Source organism: Hemitrygon akajei, chromosome 5 (genome assembly GCF_048418815.1).
Source record: "Hemitrygon akajei chromosome 5, sHemAka1.3, whole genome shotgun sequence".
NCBI classification, from domain to species: Eukaryota; Metazoa; Chordata; class Chondrichthyes; order Myliobatiformes; family Dasyatidae; genus Hemitrygon; species Hemitrygon akajei.
The window spans coordinates 139094474-139116584 of NC_133128.1; the positions used below are offsets into that span (position 1 = coordinate 139094474).

Genomic DNA, 22111 nt, shown 5'->3' on the forward strand with positions numbered 1-22111 from the left:
GATTATAAAGAAGCCAGAAAATTACTCAGGATGAGAATTGGGAAAGCCAGAAGAGGCCACGATAAGTCCGTAGCAAGCTGGATTAAAGAGAATCCCAAGACATTCTATACATACATCAAGAGCAAGAGGAGAACTAGGGAGAGGGTAGGACAACTCAAGGATAAAGGGTGAAACATTTGCTTGGATGCGAAGATGTGTGTAAAGTCCTTAATAAGTCATTTGCACATCAGTATTTACCAAGGAGAAGGACGTAGAGGATCAGTGTGCAGCATGCTCATTTTCTAGAGCATTTCAAGATGAGAAAGGAGGTAGTATTGGGTCTCTTAAGGTGAATACGTCCTCAAAGTCTGATGGTTCTGCTGGGGCCTTGACCAATATCTATATGCCCGCTGTAGCCACAGGAGAGGTCCCAGAGGACTAATGTTGTTCCATTACTCAATAAGGGAAACAGAATAATCTTGGAAACTATAGACCGGTGAGTCTAATAGACTAAAGAGGAATCTTATGGAATGGATTTATGAGCAATTGGAAAACCATGACCTAATTAGGGATAGTCAACATGGATTTATGTAGGGTGGTCATGTCTTACTAACTTGACTGGGTTTTTTTTGAGGCGATGAAGGTGTAGCTGTAGAGGTTGTCTATGTGGATTTTAGTAGGTATTTGACAAGTCCCTCATTGAAGGTATATCCATAAGATTAAAATGCATGGGATCCACGATGAATTTGCCATTTGGATTCAGAATTGGCTTGTCCACAGAAGACAGAGGTAGTTGTTGATGGTATTGATTCTGGTTGGAGCCCTGTGACTGGTGGTGGATGAAAATGTGTATGGATGGCTTGGCAAGCTTGCAGACAATACAGAGATTGGCGGCTTTGTAGATAGCATAGGAGACTGCCGAAGTATACAGCAGGACATAGATCGGCTGCAGATATGGACACAGAAATGGCAGATGGATTTTAACACGTTTGGTGATGAAAAGTAAGACCCTTAACAGTGTTGATGTGCAGAAAGATCGTGGGGCTAAATTCATAGCTCCCTGAAAGTGGCTACTCGGGTAGGTTGGGTGCTCAGGAAGGCATTTAGCATGCTTGTCTCTATTAGTCAAGGAAGTGAGTTCAAGAGTCAGGAGGTTACTGTTGTTCAATGGTTTAATGGTTCAATTTAATATCAGAGGATGTATACAATACACAACCTGAAATTCTTACTCTCCGCAGACATCCACAAAACGGGAAAAAAACAAAGAACGAATGACAGAAACATCAGAACCCCCAAAGCACCCCCTCCCTCCTCCCACGCACAAGCAGCAGCAGAAGTATCAACCCTGCCCTCCCCCCACTTGCTCCAGCAAAAGCACCGACCCCCATCCACCATGCAAGCAATTGCAAAGCCCCCAAAGAGTCCGTCAAAAATCTATTGTCCATCCCAACACTTCAGCATCTCAGACAAGCTCTCTCTCACTAGCGAGGGAGAGAGAGAGATTGCTTCTGCCACAAACGAGAGCGGGAGACCAGCAGCTCGCTCTTTCAATGTTATGATCTGCCGCATTGCTTGCCTGAATCCCCTGACTCCAGGCATGACAGAGAGGGTGTAGGGGCCTTCTAACAGCAGTGTACACTGCCTGCTGTCTCAGTGTTTCAAGCTCCGACAACACTTCCATTGGTGACGTCAGCCAAGAGCAGGGTTGTCCTGGAGATAACAAAGCACCAGTCTGCACAGCAAGTCCAAGAATGAGAACCCACCACCCGTGGAGAACTGTAGCCTGACCTGCAAGTCCGGATCACCGGACTCCGACGGGACCCCAACCATCTTGAAAAGTGAAGAGAGACGTGAGAAAAGAAGAGGAAGAAGCCGTTTCACAGACGAACTGGAAGGGGTCGCCTTGGGTTTGCAAAAACCTTTAGTTTTATAAAACTCTAGTTAAGCAGCATCTAAACTATTGTATTAGCTTCTCGTCACCCTCAAGATAGGAAGGATGTCAAGGCTTTGGAAAGAGGTTTACAGGGATGCTGCCTGGATTAGAGGGAATGTGCTATAAGGAGAGATTGAACAAACCTGTGTTGTTTTCTTGAGCGGTGAAGGCTGAGAGGAGATCTGATAGGTTTATAGGATTATGAGAGGCATGGATAGACAACCAGTATCTTTTACCCGGGGTTGAAATGTCCAGTACCAGAAGGCCTACGTTTACTGGGAGAGAGGGTACGTTCAAAGAAGATGTGCAGAGTAAGCTTTTTAAAACAGAACGGTGAGTGCATAGAATGAGCTAACTGGGGTGGTAGTGAAGGCAAATACGACAGGGTCGTTGAAGAGGCTCTTAGATAGGCATGTGAATGTGCAAGAAATGCAAGGATATGGTCTTTGTGTAGGCAGCAGGAATTAGTCTAGTTGGGTGTTCAGCACAACATTGTGGGCCAAAGGCTTGTTCCTGTGTTGTGTTCCTTGTTCTGTATTTATCAATATCAATGTGCCTTGCTTATTAATGCATGGAGCTTGAATTTTTCATTTTTAACTAGATCCTGCTCCTCAACAAGGGAACAATCTTTTTTACTAGCATCAATATAATACCATGTCAGCAATAGTTGCCTACCATGGGGAAATTGCACTTTAATTTATATTGTCTAAGATTGCATTGTTTTCTCAATCAGATGTAGGCCATTGACCAATCCCCATGCGTGTTGCTCTGTGGTGTGATGTCAATGACTTTGTCACCCATTGTCACTTTGAATGTAATGTGAATTTGAATGCACTCATGCTGTCTTAAAACTTGCACATTGGTTGACAATTTTGCTAAGTCAAAAAAATACTGGATTTTGTGGAAGTGGGAGAAAACAAAACACCCTTGAACAAAAAAGGACTCAAGTCCTATTACTGTCAATCAATCACAAAATATCAGGTTATGATGACATTGCTGTTTGTGGGAGCTTGCAGCACACAAATTGGCCAATGTGTTTCCTGCAGTTAAACAAGTTCTGCACATGAATAGTACTTCATTGGCTGTAGAATGGCTCTAGGCCACCTGAAGCTGTGAAAGAAATAATCTTATTGCAAGCTGTCTTCTGCATACAGTTCAATTGAAAGAAGGAGTTTTAGAACATCGCAAGGCACTTCAGTAATTATAACCAACAGTTAATTGAGGGAGGAGCATTGGCCAGGAACTCAAGGACGCAAGAAAAGATGCTTTCATCCTTCCCTGCCATTCAATATGATTATGGTTAATCCATCTCAGACCTCTACTCCTCCTCTTACCAGATCTCCACAGCACTTGATTCCCTTAATCTTTCAAATAATTATCTTAAATACTTACAGTGATCCAGAGAAAAGGGAAATTTCTATGCATCTCGGTTTTAAATGAACAGCTTCTTATCTCCCCTTGTTTGAGACTCTTTCAGTGGTGAAAACATCTTGACATCTACCCTGTCAGGATCTTTTGTGTCTTAGTAAAGTCCCCAATCATTCATCCAAGCTCCCAGACACAACTTGATTAGCCTCTCTTGATAGGTCAACCATGTCATCCCAGGAATTAGCCAGGTGAATCTCCTCTGAGCTCCTGTACCTCCAATGCTATATCCTCTTGCCTTGGGTAAGGGGACCAAAACATTGTAATAGTTCAGGTGTAGGTTTACCACCACTCTGTCCTTCCCAATGATACTGTAGAATGTTTACTATCACCCTGAGGGGCCTGATGGGGTTTCAGTAAAACAGCTCGAGCAGAAGGCAATATTTTTTAATGCACAGTACTTCCTCAAGTACTGTATTGAAACATCTTCCTAGATCTGTGAGTGTCAACCCATAACCTCAGATTGTATGGCAGGAATTCTCCCAGTCAGCCATGACTTCTGAGCTCTCTTTAACCACTGAGATGGATTTCTTAAGGTTGATAACTTGTCTATCTCCATTGCTGATGAATTAGTCAGCCGAGACAGCAGATGGACCAGTAGAATGTCATACCCGATGGGAAGATAACTCTACCATGGACGGTCCCAAGCCCAGCTGCAAAAGGAGGAGGATTAGACATGGGGCTAGCAACCCCATCCCATAAAAATCCATTGCTAGAGAAGCTCCAAAGACCACATCCCTGGGATGAGCTACACCTGAGGATAACTTGAAAGACTGTTCCAGGACAGAGAACTCCGGGGACCCTATTGATTGATAGGGTTGATTGATTCCTGGGATGGCGGGACTTTCATGTGAAGAGGGACTGGGTTGACTGGGCTTATACTCACTGAAATTTAGAGGATTGAAGGGGGGGATCTTATTGAAACGTATAAAATTCTGGAGAGATTGGACAGGCCAGATGCAAGAGGATTATTTCCGGTGTTGGGGAGGTCCGGGGCGAGGGGTGACAGTTTAAGGATGGAGGAGAGGCCTTTTAGGACCGAGATGAGGAAAAACTTCTTCACACAGAGAGTGGTGAATCTGTGGAATTCTCTGCCACAGGAAACAGTTGAGGCCAGTTCATTGGCTATATTTAAGAGGGAGTTAGATATGGCCCTTGTGGCTAAAGGGATCAGGGGAATGGAGAGAAAGCAGTTACAGGGTTCTGAGTTGGATGATCAGCCATGATCATACTGATTGGCGGTGCAGGCTCGAAGGGCCGAATGGCCTACTCCTGCACCTATTTTCTATGTTTCTATGTCCCAGTAGGGGTGATGGGCTTAAGAAGATGGAAAGATCGTGGAAATATAGGAATGAATTTGCAGCAATGGATCTTCTACAAACACTTTAGAGGTTCAGTAGGATGAAGTGACTGATCATGAATGCATTTTGCTTTTGTGGGTGGGCTTGTTGCCGCGGCAACGCTAGACTTACTTATCTTCCTTTGGCATATGCCTGTAAATCACCTTAACCTCCCGCTCCAACGGGTGCTACAGAGGAACATTAATAGAAAAAATAATTTGTTTTAACTGCCCCCATAATGGAATATTAAAGCAAGGGATCACACACTTGAGATTACACAGTGTCTTAAAGGAGTAAAAAGATCAAGGAGTCTGAGGGAGTGAATCTCAGGGACTGGGACCCAAGCTGCTGGAGTAATGAAAGTCAGACATGGGCAAGCTGTCACAGATTGAGGAAGGGAAGATATCTTGGTCGGAAGTTAAAGAGAGAGGGAGAGGTGAGAGTGACCTGGAATGAGAATTATCGAGGCATTTGGAGATTGGGATCCAGGACAGATCAGTGAGCATGGGTCTGAAGGACAGAGTCTAAAACATTCTCAAATTCATTGGAATTACCCACACTTTCTCAAAACCTAGAGAAATTGTTTATCAGCACTCTGGGTATGGGAGGAGAGAGAAGGATTGTTGGCAGCAAGGCAGCCCACTGACAAAAGGCAAGTTCCACGAATGACAGGTTTATATTGGACATTCACACTCTGAGGGTGGTGTTTGTAAAGAATTAAGCTGGGTATTTTATTTTAAAATCAGCAGGGATTTTTACCCAGCTTCTCTGCATCTACTTCTTTTTTGACCATATATAACTGCTATAAAGCATAAGATATAGGAGCAGAAGTAGGCCATTCAGCCTGTCGAGTCTGCTCCAACATTCAATCATGGGCTGATGCAATTCTTCCAGTCATTCCCACTCCCCTGCCTTCTCAACATACCCTTTGATGCCCTGGCTAATCAAGAACCTATCTATCTCTGCCTTAAATGCACCCAATGACTTGGCCTCCACAGCCACTTGTGGCAACAAATTCCACAGATTTACCACCCTCTGACTAAAGTAATTTCTCTGCTTCTCTGTTCTAAATGGACACCCTTCAATCCTGAAGTCGTGCCTTCTTGTCTTAGACTCCCCTATCATGAGAAATAACTTTCCCATATCTAATCTGTTCAAGCATTTTAGCATTCAAAATGTTTCTATAAGATTCCCCCTCATCCTCCTGAACTCCAGGGAATACAGCCCAAGAGCTGCTAGATGTTCCTCATACGGAAACCCTTTTATTTATGGAATCATTCTGGTGAATATTCTCTGAACCCTCTCCAATGTCAGCATATCCTTCTTAAAATAAGAGGCCCAAAACTGCACACAATACTCCAAGTGTGGTCTCACAAGTGCCTTATAGAGCCTCAACATCACATCCCTGCTCTTATATTCCATACCGCTAGAAACGAATGCCAACATTGCATTCATCTTCTTCACCACCAACTCAATCTGGATGTTAACCTTCAGAGTACCCTGCACAAGGACTCCCAAGTTCCTTTGCATCTCTGCATTTTGAATTCTCTCCCCATCTAAATAATAGTCTGCCTGTTTATTTCTTCTACCAAAGTGCTTGACCGTACATTTTCCAACATTGTATTTCACTTGCCACTTCTTTGCCCATTCCCCTAAACTATCTAAGTCTCTCTGCAGGCTCTCTGTTTCCTCAACGCTACCCGCTCCTCCACCTATCTTTGTATCATTGGCGAATTTAGCCACAAATCCATTCAACCCATAGACGAAATCATTGACATACATCGTAAAAAGCAGCAGTCCCAGCACCAACCTCTGTGAAAATCCACTGGTAACCGGCAACCAGCCAGAATAGGATCCATTTATTCCCACTCTCTGTTTTCTGCTGATCAGCCAATGCTCCACCCACGCTAGCAATTTCCCTGTAATTCCATGAGCTCCTATCTTGCTAAGCAACCTCATGTGCGGCACCTTGTCAAAGGTCTTCTGAAAATCTAAGTACACCACATCTACTACATCTCCTTTGTTTACCCTGTTTGTAATTTCCTCAAAAAATTGCAGTAGGGCTGTCAAGCGGGATTTTCCTTATTACTTTCTGAAAGATAAGATTCACAGGTGCATCAAAACGTTCAGTGAAATGCAACTTTTGCATCAAACCAAACCAGTGAGGATTGTGCTGGGCAGCCTGCAAGTGTTGCTGTGCTTCCAGCACCAATACAGCAATCCCACAACTCACTTACCCTAACCGTATGTCTTCAAAATGTGGGAGGAAACTGGAGCAGGCAGAGGAAAAACACCCGGTCATAGGGAGAACAAACAAAATTCATACAGACAGTGGTGGGAATTGAACCCTGATCCGTTGGCCTTGTAATGTGATTGTGCTAAGTGCTGCACCACCATGCCACTCCCAGACCTGTGTCCTGAACTGACTGGAGTCCTGATACAAGCACATTGAAAACACACAGGCTCAGCCCACTATTTTTAGCCTCTTACAACACTGAAGTCACGGGGCTGGAAAGATATCAGTGCCCCGTTGCTAGGTGCTGGTCGGAATATTGGAATACTTTGCATAGGAAAAAAGCACACTTGCATTGAAAAGAGCCAAATCACAGCGAAGCTCAAAGAGCTTGTGACCCATTATCTTGTTCCAAGTTTGACTGCACACATATAAGGTCATAAAGAAATGAGACGCCTGCATTTAAAGCCAGCCCTCTGAGCACTGAAGCTGCAGGGTCTTATGGGGAATACTCCCTTGCCACCTTTGAGCCTTTTGACCACCTGTCGCACTGGTACGTGTGAGCCCACGTCCCTAGGCTGAGGACTAAGAGGGAGTGGAGAGTTGATTTCTTATTGTAAGGGATAAGGGTGAGCTTCAGGCTCTAACAGTTTGCACCGGTGGGAGCCCTGGTGGCAACGGCGCCAGAGTCAGCCCACTGCATTAGTCAGATGCTTCTGGTGACAAGTTTATTTACTGAGCAAGCCCAACTATATCATGGCAAGGCGAACATGGTTTCGCTGGCACTCCAACCTCCGGGAGACGTATAACTCACATTCTTATGGCACCTATTGGAATGTCCTCAAGAGCTTTAGAGCCAATGGAGAGCTTCTCAAATGTTGTTACTCTTGTAAACACAATAAAGTAATCTATGCACAACAAGACCTCACATTGAGCTAAATGGCTAAATAATTGGAATTTAGCTACTAGTTCACATGCTATTAATGAGCAGGTGTACAGGTGCACCTCATTGAATTGAATTGACTTTATTACTTACTTCCTTCACATGCATGAGGAGTAAATAATCTTTGTTATGTCTCCATCTGAATGTGAAATTTATAGTAATTTATTATAAATAGTATGTACAACAGGACAGTCAATATAGCATAGAAATACTGTCGTATCAGCATGAATTAATCAGCCTGATGACCTGGTGGAAAAAGCTGTCCTGGAGCCTGTTGGTCCTGGCTTTTATGCTGCGATACCATTTCCCGGATGGTAACAGCTGGAACAGTTTCTGGTTGGGGTGACTTCGGTCCCCAATGATCCTTCTGGCCCCTTTTACACACCTGTCTTTGTAAATGTCCTGGATAGTGGGAAGTTCACATCTACAGATGCGCTGGGCTGTCCGCACCACTCTCTGCGGAGTCCAGCGATTGAGGGAAGTACCGTTCCCATACCGGGCAGTGATGCAGCCAGTCAGGATGTTCTCAATTGTGCCCCTGTAGTTAGGATTTGAGGGCCCATACCAAACATCTTCAACCGTCTGAGGTGAAGGAGGCGCTGTTGTGCCTTTTTCACCACACAGCTGGTATGTACAGACCACGTGCGGTCCTCGGTGATGTGTATGCTGAGGAACTTGAAGCTGTTCACCCTCTCAATCCCAGATCCATTGATGTCAATAGGGGTTAGCCTGACTCCATTCCTCCATAAAGTGGCCACAGAGCGTAGATTAAAAAAATAAATAAGTAGTGTAAAAAGAGAAAAAAATAATGTCCATGGGTTTCTGATGATGGAGGGGAAGAAGCTGTTCCAAACATGTTGAGTGTGTCTTCAAGCTCCTGTAACTCTTGACTGATATCCCGGCTGTGATGGTCCATAATGATTGATGCCACCTTTTTGAGGCATTGTCTTTGAAGATGTCCTTGATGGAGCTGGCTGAGTTTCCAACTTGCTGCAGCTTTTTCTGATTCTACCAGATGGTACTGCACCAGTTTGGGACAGGAAGAGAAGAAGCTAATGCAAGCTTCTGCACTTGGTTTTTAAGAATGTGTAGGTGATGGGAAAAGCAGAACAGACAAAGAGCGTAAGATTTGACACAATGTAGTACTTTGGACTGTTGCAGGAGGGGTTGCTGGTTGACTTTGAAATGGATGGTACTCTGTCAGAAGTACAGGCACATTCCTCCTCCTCCAGTAACAACCTTTACTTTTGGATTCACATCACCCTCTCATTCATGACGTCAGTGAGAGTCTCATAGTGCTTAATGCTGGTGGTCAGTGTGTGCATGTGGTAAGGTGGTGAGTGTGAGAGACCAGGGTGGTTCAGTGTGAACCGGTGTGCAAAATTATTGAGTGTCCCACCTGCTGCTGTTAAAGTAGCAGTAAAGTAAAGTAACCTGCTGCTGCTGTAACACACAAAATTGCAGGAGGAACTCAGCAGGTCAATCAGCATCTATGGAGAGGAATAAAAAGTCGACATTTCGGACTGAGACTCTTCGTGAAGATGAGGCCTGATGAAGGGTCTCAGCCTGAAATGTCAACTTGCTGAGTTCCTAAAATTCAAAGTACGTTTACTATTAATGCTTGAGTTCATCTAGCATTTTGAGTGTGTTGCTCTGGGATTTCCAGCATCTGCAAAATCTCTTGCTTTTATGTAAATCTGTATTCTGGTTGCTGTGAGCAAACAGTTCTATTCATATCTTAGATCATTGACTTTCTATCTGCATTGCAGCCAATCACCTGGATGAGGCCACTCATTATGTCCCTTTGTCCCATTGCCTTCTAAGTTGATATTAGTAGAGCTTCCTGGGATGAGCGATGTTGAGAAAAGTATCATATAGCAATATCATGAAGGCTCCCACCCATTCTGCTTATGAACTGTTTGTCCCACTCCCATCAAGGAAGAGGCTACACAACATTCACATCAACTCAGAAACAGTTACTGTACTTCCCCCAAGCCGTCAGGTTGGTGAATGCCTCCAACATATACCCACCACTACATACAGGACACATCACCTTATGTACGTACAATCAGTCTACGCATATGACAGTTACTTGTACATTGTGTTTTATAGGAATGCTTTTATGTGGATATTCATTGTGTTTTTGTCCTTGTTGTTTTGTTATGCTACGTCGGATCTGGAGTAACAATCATTTTGTTCTCCTTTGTGCTCGTGTACTGAAGAATGACGATAAACAACCTTTAGTTTTGAAGCTTGTCACTCTCTCACCATGTCCCTTCAGCTAAGTTTGCTGTATACAGTCGTTCTGTACGTGCATTGGTAACCCAGTTCAAATCCCACCGTGACAACAGTGGAGTTTCAAAGCAAAAATTGTCATTAGTAATTGTTTTGTAGTCATAATCAGCTGAATGGTCATCATTCGATGACGAGGGGCGTCCGTGGATGTTGGGCCATCCCAGGTTGGTGAGTCACTGGGTCAGATGTCACTGCAAGCAGGAGGCGTGAAGGCCGGTCAGCCGGCGAGCCGGGAGTTCAGTCCGGGGATCGATACTGAAGGTCGATCGGATGTCCGGAGTCAAAGCCTGATGTTTGAAGGCTGAAGACCGGATACTAGGGATCCGGAGGCCTGTCCTGGAGTTGGAGGACTATCTGTGTCTGTGGGTGGGTTAGAGGGAGGAAAGGGGCTTACTTTGCTGTTGTTGTGTTCAGTGTTGTTCTGCCAAGAATTGTGGCCATGCTATCTTGACGCCAGAATGTATGGTAACTCTTGCGGGCTGCCCCCAGCACATACTTAGGGTGTTGATTGTTAACGCAAATGATGCATTTCACTGTCTGTTTCCATGTACATGTGATAACTAAATCTGAACCTGAATCCCCTTCGAAACTACAAGGCATTATCGTGGCAGAGCCAATGTGGCTTAGCTGGCAATGTTTCATTCTTCAGGAGAAAAGTAACTTGCATTGTTATTGTGCCCGTCAGAATGTCCTTGTGTGTTCTACAGCCAGTGGAGATCTCCTCAAAAGTGGCTACTCTTGTAAACACAATAAACTGATCCATACACAGCAAGGACCCCGCCGAAGTAAATGGCCAAATAATTTTATTTTAGTTGCTAGTTGAGAGAGAAGTATGAATCGGAATTCCAGCAATATCTCCATCCTTTCCTTCAAAGTAACGCCACTGGGTTTTGTATGTTCACCCAGTAAGTGCAGCAATGGTGTGGCATTTCTTCCGAATGCAGCGTTCCAAAAACCTACAGTTGAGAAGAGCTCAGCCTGAAACACAGGAGCTGCATTCAAACACTGGACGCTGGACTATGTCTCAGAACTGGATTCAATACTATTTATACCTTATGGTATATAGCCGGTAGTGTATCCAGTCCCTATTTCTGGGTGTTGTATCCCAATATTGCTTTTCGGCCCTTTGGTCAAGGTCAAGTGTTGTGCAGGGTAGCATTGATTTGGGTACCTCATCCAGGGAATGTTTGAGTTACTGTATCAGGGAACAAAATCCAGGCAGTAGACCCTGGTACACACCAAGGTTTCAAATCCACTGGAGCATCTGTTACAGTCTCTGAGAACTCTGCACTTGCAGTGTGTCCAGGTACCATTTCCTGTTAGCTTCCAGACCTTTTACTCTGGTATGATGTCAGGTACTATCCATATGATGGTCTCATAGTACTATGTTCTGGTGATACTGTATCCTATAATGTATGTGAATTCCATTTCCTGATGTAACAGTTGGGCGATGTCTCCAGTCATTTCAGTGGGCCATACCCTCCTACAGTTTCGAGTCCTACATCCTGTACTATACCCAAGAATGGTGTCCAGTGGTAGCTAAGGCCATTTGCCATCTCACAAGTGCCTCCCTGCCTACAGTTCCTTAACTCTGGAGCTTGATCCTTGTCTTACCCAGCTTCCCCAAAGCCAAGTCCAGGGTTTAGTCAGGCTCTCTCTTTAAATCTCTCAAAATCTCTTCCTTTGGAAATCCGAAACTCTTGACGTGGTAAGTTGTTGAATGCTTTTTCTGACTCCACCAGCAGGTCCTTGGGCAACACTGACTCTGACTTTAACCAGCAAGATGCAGACACAAGAGATTGCAGATGCTGGGACTTCACTTCACATCGAGAGCCTTTACCTAGACTGTCGCTCATTCTGAGTTCTCTGAGCAGAACTTGGGTCCAGATGAAGGGCCTCATTGTAAAATGGCAACTCTCCATGTCCCTCCGTAATTGCTGCCTGATCTGCTGAGTTCCTCATGAACACGGGAGATTCCACAGATCCTGGAAATCCAGAGTAACACACACAAAATTTTGGCATCTTGTGGCTGTTCTGCGAGTCCCTCCAGAGCTTTGTGTTTTAACCAACACGAAGTCATCAGACCACAACCGGTGTTCAGGTGGGTAACAGTTTCTCGCCCAGGCTGTGAGCCTCCTGAACACATTATATATGACAGCAGCAGTATCAGTAAAACTATTGTATGTTTAACTATATGTCAAAGTGCACTTTATGTCAACTTGTACAGAATGGCCCTGATGAAGGGTCTTGGCCCAAAGCGTCGACTCTTTACTCTTTTCCATAGATGCTGCCTGGCCTGCTGAGTCCCTCCAGCATTTTGTGTGTGTTGCATCTACAGAATACTTTTTTAAAATCTGTTGAGATTATTTTTGTGTGCTGAATGTGCTATGTTCGCACCTTGGTCCCTGAGGTCTGCTGTTTTCTTTACCGTACATATGCTTACAGTTGAATGGCAATAAACTGGATCTTGGGTTCTGAGTCTAGTTTCACTGGACAGCCTGTCCTCGATGGACTGAGCTCAAGCCACACAACAGCCCTGATCTGAGGGACAGCCAACAGCAGATGGGACAATCGAAAAGCTTTCAGTAAAATCCATTTGACTGCTGTACATACGTGAATGAGACAAGTCATGCGCCCATTCCCAGCACTGCCAATATTGAGATTGTTGCATGACTGCCGACTATTAATAGCGGCACAATGGTGGGTGAGCTCAGTGATACCAGGGTATTTATAGCATAACAATAGCCAGTGTCCTTCAGTATAATAGTGGGGAGACAAGGCTAAAATAAACTCCAGACACACAGCTCTTCAGGCAATGGACAGAGACCCTGTGAACCGGTCACAGATATTCCTCCACTTTGAGCAGAAGCAGCATATCATGCCTTCCCGCGCCGTGAAGCGCCAAGGCCCGGAGACATTCCACCGCGCTCTGGTGCAGGGAGATCTGCCGCTGCTGAAGTCTATGGTTAGCGACTACCACGAAGATGTCAACCTGCTGTTCGACATCTGCCACGATGAGATGGAGTGGCAGGCAAAACCCCTGGCGATCGGCATCTCAGGTACCTGCTGTGCGTAGCCATCTTGGCTTTGGAACGGTGGGGTGTAAATAGACACAGTGAGGGGAAGGGGAGACTGCTGCTGCTCCCTGCCGCTCAGGAGAAACGTCGGCATCATCAATGGACATTGTGGAGGCCGGCTTCACTCCTGGGTGGACAGTCCCCTAGAATACATTGGCTAGGCTGCAGTACAGTGGCTGAGGTAGCACTGAAGAGTGGGCAGAGGAGATTCACCTTGACGTTGTCTGTAGCTATGAGAAGGAACTGGATAGCCTGAGCTTATTCTCACTGGAACATCATTGGAGGCTGAGGGGCGGAGTACAAAGGTTTCTAAAATGATGAGGGGCATAGCTGGGGCTGATCAAGTCTGTTTCCTATGGTGATAGAGTCTAGAACCCGAGGGAACATGTTTAAGGTGAGGGGGGGTGCTTAAAGGAGGTCTGAGGAGTAAGTTTTTTTCCTTGCAGAGAGTAGTGACTATCTGCCAGAGCAGCCGGGGCGATGGTGGTGCCAAGTACAATCACAACGTTGTCTGGGAGCATGGATAGGAAGGGTGTAGAGGGATGTAAGCCTATTGCAGGCAAATAGAATCACTGTGATAGTCTGCGTGCATGATGAGGGCTGAGAGGGCCTATGATTCCCGTGTTTTAGAAACATCAGAAATATTGAAGAGACCTTTGACAGCAGGGAGCTGTCAAACGACCATCAAAGATGGGGAGAGGAGTGTGGCTTTTGAATCAGCTGCCTGAGGTCTGGATACTGCAACAGTCAGATTTGGAGGGCAATTGGTATGCATGGCTGCAAATGGGCTTGTGCTGCTGTAGAGTAGTATTTATAAACATGGTCGAGGGCATGCATAGAAATAGTGATGTGAAGCAGCCCAGACATGGGTGCAACAAATAAAAGGTAATCTCTAAGAAATCCAATACAGATTTTAAGAGAATCACCTGTACCCAGGCCAGGGGAGACCATTGATTTTATTCCATGGAAAGTGGTAGAGTCAAAATACCATTAAATAAATTGAAAGGAAGTCAGACAGAGAGGGACAGAAGGATAGAATGAGTGCGGTAAGGAGCATTGGTTGACTGTTCTGTGTGCTGTGCACGGTGGGCCAGTCTTGTCCTCAGGATATCCCAGTATGCTTCACTGCCTGCGAACCACTTCTGCAGCACAGAACGAATCTCGAGAGTATTACAGCTATGCTTGTTCACACCACGCTCCCCCTGCGGTGAACCACATGTACCTGTCTGGTCACGCTCCCTGCGGTGAACTACGTGTACCTGTCTGGTCACGCTCCCTGCGGTGAACTACGTGTACCTGTCTGGTCACGCTCCCTGCGGTGAACTGCGTGTACCTGTCTGGTCACGCTCCCTGCGGTGAACTGCGTGTACCTGTCTGGTCACGCTCCCTGCAGTGAACTACGTGTAGCTGTCTGGTCACGCTCCCTGCGGTGAACTGCGTGTACCTGTCTGGTCACGCTCCCTGCGGTGAACTACATGTACCTGTCTGGTCACGCTCCCTGCGGTGAACTGTGTGTACCTGTCTGGTCACGCTCCCTGCGGTGAACTACGTGTACCTGTCTGGTCACGCTCCCCCTGCTGACACCTGTATAAAGGCGATTGGAGGCACTGCTCCTCCCTCAGTCTCCAGGATGTTGTGTGATGGTCTCTTGCTGCTGACGGTGCTTTCTTCCAGCTAATAAAAGCCTGTCTCGACTCACGTCTCCGAGAGCTATTGATGGTGCATCACTCCCTCAAACCACCGAGGATAAAAGACCAGATGATCTTTGAGGGAAAGATACTGTGCAGAATCTTATTACTTCTAATATATAGTTTATTCATAAAAGTATATGCAGAAATACAATACAGTTGGTAGCTATCTCTCTTAAGATTCATTGTAGCGTTAAAACAATGCATCCTACTTGTAAACACGAGGAAGTCTGCTGATGCTGGAAATCCAAAGCAACATACACACACACACACAATGCTGGAGGAAATCAGCAGGTCAGGCAGCATCTATGGAAATGAATAAACAGTCTATGTTTCCAGCCTAGACCCTTCTTCAGGGTTGAGAAAGAAGGGGGAAGATGCCTGAATAAAAAAGGTGGGTGAGGGGAGGGGAAGGAGGCTAGCTGGAAGGTGATAGGTGAAGCGAGTGGGTAGGAAAGATCAATGGCTGGAGAAGAAGGGATCTGATAGGAGAGAAGAGTGGACCATGGGAGGAGGGAACCCGAGGAATGTGATGGGCAAGTGAGAAGAAGTAAAAGGTCAGAATGGGGAACAGAGGAAGTAGGGGTGGGAGGATTTGTTGACCAGAAGGAGAAATCGATATTCACGCCATCAGGTTGGAGGATACCCTGAAGGAACATAAGGTATTGCTCCTCTCCCGAGGGTGGCCTGATCTTGGCACAAGAGGAGGACACGGACCAACACATCAGAATGTGAATGGGAATCGGAATTAAAATGCTTGGCCACCGGGAAGTCCTGTTTGTGGCGGAGGTGCTCGACGAAACAGTCCCCCAATTTACGAAGGTTCTCACCAGTGTAGGACAGGCCACATCAGGAGCTCCAGACACAATAGACAACCCTAGCAGATCTGCAGGTGCAGTGTTGCCTCACCTGGAAAAACTGTTTGGAGCCCTGAACTTACAGGGATAAGTGCCAGGAGGGAAATTAGTGGGGAGGGACAAATGGACAAGGGAATCATGGAGGAAGCAATCCCTGTGGAAAGTGGGGGGGGGGGGGGGGTTGGAAGGTAGAAGGTAAAGATAATTTTAATGGTAGGATTCCTTTGGAGTTGGCGGAAGTTGTGAAGGATAATTTGTTGGATGCGGAGGCTGATGGGGTGGGTAGGTCAGGACAAGAGGAACTATCACTATTAAGGCAGTGGAAAGATGTACACGAAATAGAGGAGATGTGGGTGAAGGCAACATCAATAGACCAAGGGGAACTCCATTATTGAAAGAAGGAGTAAAAAGTTATGTTCAGGGAGCACATACAGTGGAGACAAAGAAATTGAGAAAAGGGAATAGTATTTCTATAAGAGCTGGGGTGGGAAGAGATAACTGTGGGAATCAGTATCTTTATAAAAGCTGTCAGTTGACAGTTTCTCTGTAGAAATGGAGACAGAGAAATCGAGAAAAAGGAGGGAGGTGTCAGAGATAGACCAAGTGAACTTAAGGACGGGGTGGAAGTTAGAGGCAAAATTGGTAAAATTGTTGAGTTCAGCATGGGTGCATGAATGAGGTCATCGATGTAGCAGAGGGAGAGTTGGGTAGTATACCTGGGGAAGGCTTGGAACATGGACATAGACAGGCATAGCTGGGGCCCTCATGGGTACAAATGGCTGCCAATTGAGTTTAGAGAAAGTGGAAGAAGTTAAAGAAAAAATTGTTGAGGGTGAGGATCAGTTCAGCCTGATAGAGGGAGTGGTGCTGGAGGGGATTGGTTGGTTCTTTTGTCATTCTACTTGTGATGCATTATCACGACTCATGTTTCCTCTGTACCTGCCACCACTGTTTCTATTCACACCATCAAACTGTGTGAAGTGTCTGTACTTGGTCACAAATGCCAATAGGACAGAGCAAAAGGCAGACATTTCATAACGAAGTGTTAGATTTTAATAAATGGACAATGCACAGCCTAACAGGACTGTTTAACATCACTGAAAAACAAAGAATAGAATAGGATAGAGTTGAGTGGCCCTGGGTTAAAGCAGAATAAATGCAGTTAGGAAGGAAAGTGAGAATCAGGACCTCGAGGGTAGTAATCTCGAGATTGCTGCCTGTGCCACGTGACAGTGAGGAATGGAATAGAATGTGGTGGCAGATAAATGTGTGGCTGAAGAATAGGAGCAGGGGGCAGGGATTCAGATTTCTGGATAATTGAGACCTCTTCTGCGGCAGATGTGACCTGTTCAAAATGGATGGGTTGCACTTGAATCCAAGGGAGACCAATATTCTTGCGGGCAGATGTACTCGAGCTGTTGGGAGTGGTTTAAGCTAATATGCTGGGGAATGGGAACCAGGATGATAGAGCTGAGGATGAACCAGCAGGTTTACAAGTAGATGATGGGTGTAACGTGAATATAAGGAAAGACAAGCCAATAATTGGGTACAAATACAGACAAGCAAAGATTTAAATTGTACCAAGGGTGAAAAAATGCAGGACTAAAGGTGCTGGATTTAAATGCACGTAGCATTTGGAATAAGGTGGACAAACTCATGGCGCAATTAGAGATCGGTCAGTAAGATGTTGCAGACATCACTGAGTTGTGGCTGAAAGGCGGCCATAGTTGGGAACATAACATCAAAGAATATGCTTGGTATTGAGAGGACAGGCAGGAAGGCAAAGACAGTTGTGTGACTCTGTTGGTAAGAGGTGGAATTACTTCTTTAAAAAGAGTTGACATAGAGTCAGAGAATGGTGAATCTTTGTGGGTGGAGTTAAAGATAAAAAAAATATTATGGGAATCACGTATAGGCCTCTAACTCATAGCCAAGACGTGGGGTTGAGGCTGCAAAGGGAGTTGGAAAAGGCACATAATAAGGGTAATGACGCAATAGTATTGGGGGACTTCAATATGTAGGGGGATGAGGAAAATCAGGTTGGTGTTGGATCGCAAGAAAGAGGAATTTGTTGAATTGCTATGAAATGGCTTTTTAGAGCAGCTTGTGCTTGAGAAAAGGTTATCTTAGACTGGGTGTTGTGTAATAACCCAGATCTTATTAGAGAGCTTAGTGTAGAGGAACCCTTAGGAGGCAGTGATCATAATATGATTGAATTCATACTGCAATTTGAGAGGGAGAAATACAAGTCAGATGTTTCAGAATCGGAATGGAATAAAGTGAATTACAGAGGCATGAGAGAGGAGCTTGCCCAGGTGGATTGGAGGGGATACTGGCAGTGGTGAGGACACAGCAGAGATAGCTGAAGTTTCTGGGAATAATTCACAAGGCACAGGATATATACGTCCCACAAAAGAAATTATTCTCAAAAGGCAGGGTCAGGCCATCATGGCTGACAAGGGAAGTTAAAGACGACATAAAAGCCAAGGAAAGGGCATATGAGGTAGCAAAATTGAGTGGGAAGTTGGATGATTGGGAAGCTTTTAAAATCGAACAAGAGGCAACTAAAAAAGCTATAAGAAAGGAAAAGATGAAATATGAGGGCAAACTAGCCAATAATATAAAGCAGGACACTAAAAGTTTTTTGAGTTATATAAAGAGTAAAAGGAAAATGAGAGTTGATATTGGACAACTAGAAAATGATACTGGTGAGGTAATAATAGGGGCAAAGAAATGGTAGATGAACTTAATGGGTACTTTGATTCAGTCTTCTCTATGGAAGAAAAGCAGTGTGCCAGAGGTCCGTAAGTGTCAGGGAGCAGGAGTGAGTACCATTGCTATTAGAAAGGAAAAAAGTGCCAAGCAAACTGAAAATTCTTAAGGTGGATAAGACACCTGGATCAGATGGACTACATCCCAGAATCCCGAGAGAGGTTGCTGAAGAGATAATGGATACATTGGTCATGATCTTTCAAGAATCACTTGATTCTGGCATGGTCTGGAAGATTGCAAATGTCACTCCACTCTTTAAGAAGGGAGGAAGGCAAAAGAAAGGAAATTATCGGGCAGTTAGTCTCACCTCAGTGGGTGGGAAAGTGTTAGAGTCTATTAAGGATAAAGTTTCAGGGTACTTGGAGACAAATGATAAAATAGGCCAAAGTCAGCATGGTTTCTGTGAAGGGAAATCTTCCCTGACAAATCTGTTAGTTCTTTGAGGAAGCAATAAGCAGGGTAGACAAAAGAGAGGCAGTGGATGTCATTTACTTGGATTTTCAGAAGGTATTTGATAAGGTGCCACATGTGAGGCTGCTTAAGAAGATAAAACCCTATGGTGGAAAATTCTGGCATGAATAGCGGAATGACTGACAGGCACGAGGCATCAAGTGGGGATAAAGGGGACCTTTTCTGGTTGGTTATCAGTGACTAGAGGTTTTCCTCAGGGGTCAGTATTGAAACCGCTACTTTTCACATTGTTTGTGAGTGAATTGGATAATGGAATTGATGGTTTTGTGGCAAAATTTGCGGATGACACGAAGATAGGTGGAAAGGTAGGTAGTGCTGAGGAAGCAATGTGATTGCAGCAGGACTTAGACAAAAATGGCAGATGGAATTCAGTGTTGGGAAATGTATGATACAGATGTCCCCCGCTTTACGAATGTTCGCTTTATGCCACTTCACTTTTACAAAAGACCTACATTAGTAAACTGTTTTCGCATTACAAAGAGGATTTTCGCTTTAACAAAAACTTTTTCCATATAAATTAATGGTTCTTCACTTTACACCATTTCTGCTCAAGGTTTCATAGGAATGCTCTACCTTTGTGGGTGGGGGGGAATACCTGTAATGCATTTTGGTAAGGAACAATAGTATGGACCATTAACTAAGTGAAGAGAAGGTTCAAATATCAGAAGTGCAGAGGGACTTGTGCAAAACTCCCAGAAGGTTCATTTACAGGTTGAGTCTGTGGTAAAGGAGGCAAATGCAATGTTGGCATTTATTTCAAGGGGAATAGAATATAAAAGCAAGGAGATAATGCTGAGCCTCTATAAGACACTAGTCAGGCCACACTTGGAGTATTGTCAATGGTTTTGGGCCCCATATCTCAGAAAGGATGTGTTGTCATTGGAGAGAGTCCAGAGGAGGTTCACGGGATGATTCCGGGAATGATGGGGTTAACACATGAGGAATGTTTGGCAGCTTTGAGCCTGTACTCACTGGAATTTAGAAGAATGTGGGGGGGGGGGGAATCTCATTGATACTGAATGTTGAAAGAACTAGATAGGATGGATGTGGAGAGGATGTTTCCTCTGGTGGGGGCATCCAGAACTAGAGGACACAGCCTCAAAACTGAGGGACGACCTTTTAGAACAGAGGTAAGAAGGATTTTTTTTAGCCAGAGAGTAGCCAATCTATGGAATGTTCTGCCACAGATTGTGATGGAGGGTTGATAGTTTCCTGATTGGTCAGGGCATCAAAGGATATGGTGAGAAGACAGGTGTATGGGGTTGAGTGGGATCTGGGATCAGCCTTGGTGGAATGGCAGAGCAGACTCGATGGGCTGAATGGCCTAATTCTGCTCCTATGTCTTATGGTTTTTTAACTTCAACCGTAGACTTCCATTAAATAGTGTACTGAAGTAAGAATTAGGTACTTCTGTGATGGTTAGGAAAGCATAACCTCCTGTTGAATGACTGCTCTGAAAACTTCTGTCTCATCTTGGGTTTTCCACATCTTAATCCTTTCAACTCTCCTGCCGACTACGCCAGACTGTTAGATCTGCTAGTGATGTTATCGAGGAGGTCTTCAGAGGTGAATGAGGCACCAGCGGTTGCTTGCTGTTACAGGCTGACACAGTCTCACCTGAACCTCTGATGACCATCTAATATACGCATTGGCAGTAACCATAAAATTATCCCTCATTCTTGACTCCTGAAAAACCTTCCGGATAACATCATCTCTAGATCTAACAGAAGGATACCATGAAATAGTTGTAATGAGAACAAGCACAAGTTAAGAACATTAACATGAAACTGTATTTTTCACACATAAAAGCAAATATTTATCTGATGTTGAGCCAATGTGTTCAGCCCTCACAATGGTTTCTATTGTATTGCACAGATAACTCAAGAGTTAATCACGCTGTCAAGATACTACACCCAAACAATCACCGTCAGAGCATTTCAATTTCACTAATAGAGTCAGAGCAAACTATCCGTTCATAGCATACTTTAGAAAAGGATGAATTTGCCTCTTTAACTTTCCACTTTACTGTATATGTGTCATGGGAATTTAAAGTGCTGGGAGCATTTCACTGGGACTTTGTGTGTTCTGTGGCAGGTTCCCACCTGATGCCGGCCTCCCTTCCCTATCCACCTGCATAGAACATAGAACATGGAATAGTACAGCACATTACAGGCCCTTCGGCCCACAATGTTGCACCGACCCTCAAACCCTGCCTCCCATATAACCCCCCCCCCACCTTAAATTCCTCCATATACCTGTCTAGTAGTCTCTTAAACTTCACTAGTGTATCTGCCTCCACCACAGACTCAGGCAGTGCATTCCACGCACCAACCACTCTCTGAGTAAAAAACCTTCCTGTAATATCCCCCTTGAACTTCCCTCCCCTTACCTTAAAGCCATGTCCTCTTGTACTGAGCAGTGGTGTCCTGGGGAAGAGGCGCTGGCTATCCACTCTATCTATTCCTCTTAATATCTTGTACACCTCTATCATGTCTCCTCTCATCCTCCTTCTCTCCCTAGCTCCCTTAATCTCTGATCATAATGCATACTCTCTAAACCAGGCAGCATCCTGGTAAATCTCCTCTGTACCCTTTCCAATGCTTCCACATCCTTCCTATAGTGAGGCGACCAGAACTGGACACAGTACTCTAAGTGTGGCCTAACTAGAGTTTTATAGAGCTGCATCATTACATTGCTTCTCTTAAACTCTATCCCTCGACTTATGAAAGCTAACACCCCATATGCTTTCTTAACTACCCTAACTACCCGTGAGGCAACTTTCAGGGATCTGTGGACATGTACCCCCAGATCCCTCTGCTCCTCCACACTACCAAGTATCCTGCCATTTACTTTGTACTCTGCCTTGGAGTTTGTCCTTCCAAAGTATACCACCTCACACTTCTCCGGGTTGAACTCCATCTGCCACTTCTCAGCCCACTTCTGCAACCTATCAATGTCTCTCTGCAATCTTCGACAATCCTCTACACCATCTACAACACCACCAACCTTTGTGTCATCTGCAAACTTGCCAACCCACCCTTCTACCCCCACATCCAGGTTGTTAATAAAAATCACGAAAAGTAGAGGTCCCAGAACAG

At 44.9% G+C, this 22111-nt stretch overlaps 1 protein-coding gene across 2 annotated transcripts in view; it reads left to right on the top strand.

The window, feature by feature from the left end:
* Window positions 1-22111, top strand: part of asb18 (ankyrin repeat and SOCS box containing 18) — a 69700-nt gene that overhangs the window by 721 nt on the left and 46868 nt on the right. Inside the window, exon 1 of one of the 2 annotated variants that reach the window (XM_073046643.1) lies at window positions 12933-13207. The exons of the other annotated variant lie outside the window; for it this stretch is intronic. Coding sequence (XP_072902744.1) covers window positions 12964-13207 — 244 coding nt within the window. The 5' untranslated portion in view covers window positions 12933-12963. Of the gene's footprint in view, window positions 1-12932; window positions 13208-22111 lie in introns of those variants that run through there. 2 annotated transcript variants of the gene reach the window in all.